The 1,889-nt window shown below is 66.8% G+C and overlaps 1 protein-coding gene across 1 annotated transcript in view; it reads right to left on the bottom strand.

Annotated features, from left to right (window-relative positions):
* Positions 1 to 339: 339 nt before the first annotated feature.
* LOC114072684 overlaps positions 340 to 1,889 on the bottom strand; it is a 5,306-nt gene continuing 3,756 nt past the window's right edge. Inside the window, exons 2-3 of the mRNA XM_027910549.1 lie at positions 588 to 1,537; positions 340 to 545 (exon numbers count right to left, since the gene is read on the bottom strand). Of these exons, the coding sequence (XP_027766350.1) occupies positions 351 to 545; positions 588 to 1,537 (1,145 nt within the window). The 3' untranslated portion in view covers positions 340 to 350. The remainder of the gene's footprint in view (positions 546 to 587; positions 1,538 to 1,889) is intronic.

The following is a 1,889-nucleotide window of genomic DNA, read 5'->3' on the forward strand; positions in this document are numbered from 1 at the left end:
AGGGAGCCGGCAGACAAAGTGGCTAGGCCACTAGGCATCATTTTGGAAAAGCCGTGGCAGTCAGGCAAAGCCCTCGATGAGTGGGGAAAGGGCAATACAAGCCAGCAGAGCAACGGCACAGGCCCCAACAGTGAGCCCTGGGAGACACCCGTGGTGACCGGCCATCAGGCGGATGTCAGCGCGGGCAGCACCGCAGCCTGGGAGCCGCCATGCTGCCCCACCAGGCAGGGCCGGCGGAATGCCCTGCGCAGAGCCCGCAGTGCCTCCCTGAAGAGAGAGGGCTGCTGTGCTGAGACAGCTGGAGCTGACTTGGGCTCGACTCGCCAACGCTGTAGACTGCCCCCAGCAGCTCAGTCGGTGGATGTGTCTGATGACGTTGACGTGTCGCAGGGCTCTGGCCATGGCTCACACGGGAGGGAGCCAGAGCTACTGGCTGCCCCAGTACTGCAGCTTTGCTGTGTGCTTTCTTGCCCCTGGCAGCGCTCTAAGAGGCTGGAGACGTCCCAGAGGCTCTCGTCCTCAGACCAGGCCCCCTGCTGGCTCTGTGGAGGGGGCAGGACCGTCTGCACCGCTGCCCCTGCCCACTGCCCCCTGAGAGCTTCCAGCTGGCTGGGCGAGGGGCTGGGGGAGCCGCAGGGGCTGTGCAGGGCAGCTGCCTGGCTCTCCGCCCCTGCTGCTGGGGCTGTTGCCACCATGGCTGCATCCATGCCTCCAGCCAGGTCCCGCTCTGCCCCTGGCTGCTGGCCGCAGCACCGGATCACAGCTGCGATCCTGCTCAGGGTGGCACGTGCCACGCGCTGCAGCGCGTCCAGCACGGTGGGGCAGCAGCCTCTGGGGCGCTGCGGGGCAGCGGCTGTTGGCTGGCTGTGCCTGCCACCCGCCGGGGCAGGAGAGGCGCTGTGCGGGTCCCCGCCTGCCTCTTGGGCCGCCTCTGCGCAGATGAGGCAGGCGCATCGGGGCCCTTCCCGGCTAGCGGTCTGAGGCTGCAGCAGGACTGGCAGGAGGGAGGGCTTGACCCAGATGGTGTAGATCTGGACGCCTTCCCCGTCCTCCTCTGACAGCTTGCTGTTGTTGCTGTCTTCCTCAGGGGACAGCGGTTGCTCTGTGTTTTCTTCCCCTCGCCACTCCCCGCAGATGGTCCAGAGCCCTGTCCACGGCCCACTGAGAGCTTCCAGCTGGCTTGGGGAGGGGCTGGGGGGGCGGGCGTCTGGGGTCGGGGCCTTTGGCCTGATGTACGGGCTGCTGATGCGGCCAGCTGGGGCATGGGCTCTGGCTTTGGCTGCTTGAAGGCCCCGGGGCTCTGCCCAAGCCTCCCGTGGGACGGGCACGGGGAACCCCTTTTCTCCACTAGCCCAGCCTTGGTCTCTGCTGTTTACCTCTGGGGGCAGCTCTAGGAGGCTGCAGTTGTCTGAGAGCTGCTCAGACCAGGCGCCGTCCTGGCTCGGTGCCACTGAGAGGACGGCCTTGGCTGCTGTCCCTGCCCACTGCCCACTGCGAGTTTCCAGGTCGCTTCGCCGGGGGCTGAGGGCGCAGCGGTCTGGAAAGCCATGCGGGCTAGGGGCCTTTGCCCTGGTGTAAGAGATTGTGCTACTGACACCTGGGCCAGGGACTGAGGCTGTGCCTGCTTGAGAGTCCTGGGGTGTCTGTGCCCATGCCTGGCACGGGAGGGACACTGAGCTATATCCTTCCCCACTACTCCAGCTCTCCTCTCTGTTTTCATCTTCCGTTGAGGGCTCGGGGAGGCTGGAGATATCCCAGAGACTCTCATCCTCGGAGCAGGCCCCATCCTCACTCTCTGCCACCGGCAGGACTGCCCGCACTGCTGCCCCAGCCCGCTGCCCACCGAGAGCTTCCCGATGGCTTGGGAAGGGGCTGGGGGGGCAGCAGGG

This window comes from Empidonax traillii, unplaced genomic scaffold (genome assembly GCF_003031625.1).
Source record: "Empidonax traillii isolate 1590-97213 ecotype Southwest subspecies unplaced genomic scaffold, ASM303162v1 scaffold3709:size11387, whole genome shotgun sequence".
In the NCBI taxonomy this organism is placed as follows: Eukaryota; Metazoa; Chordata; class Aves; order Passeriformes; family Tyrannidae; genus Empidonax; species Empidonax traillii.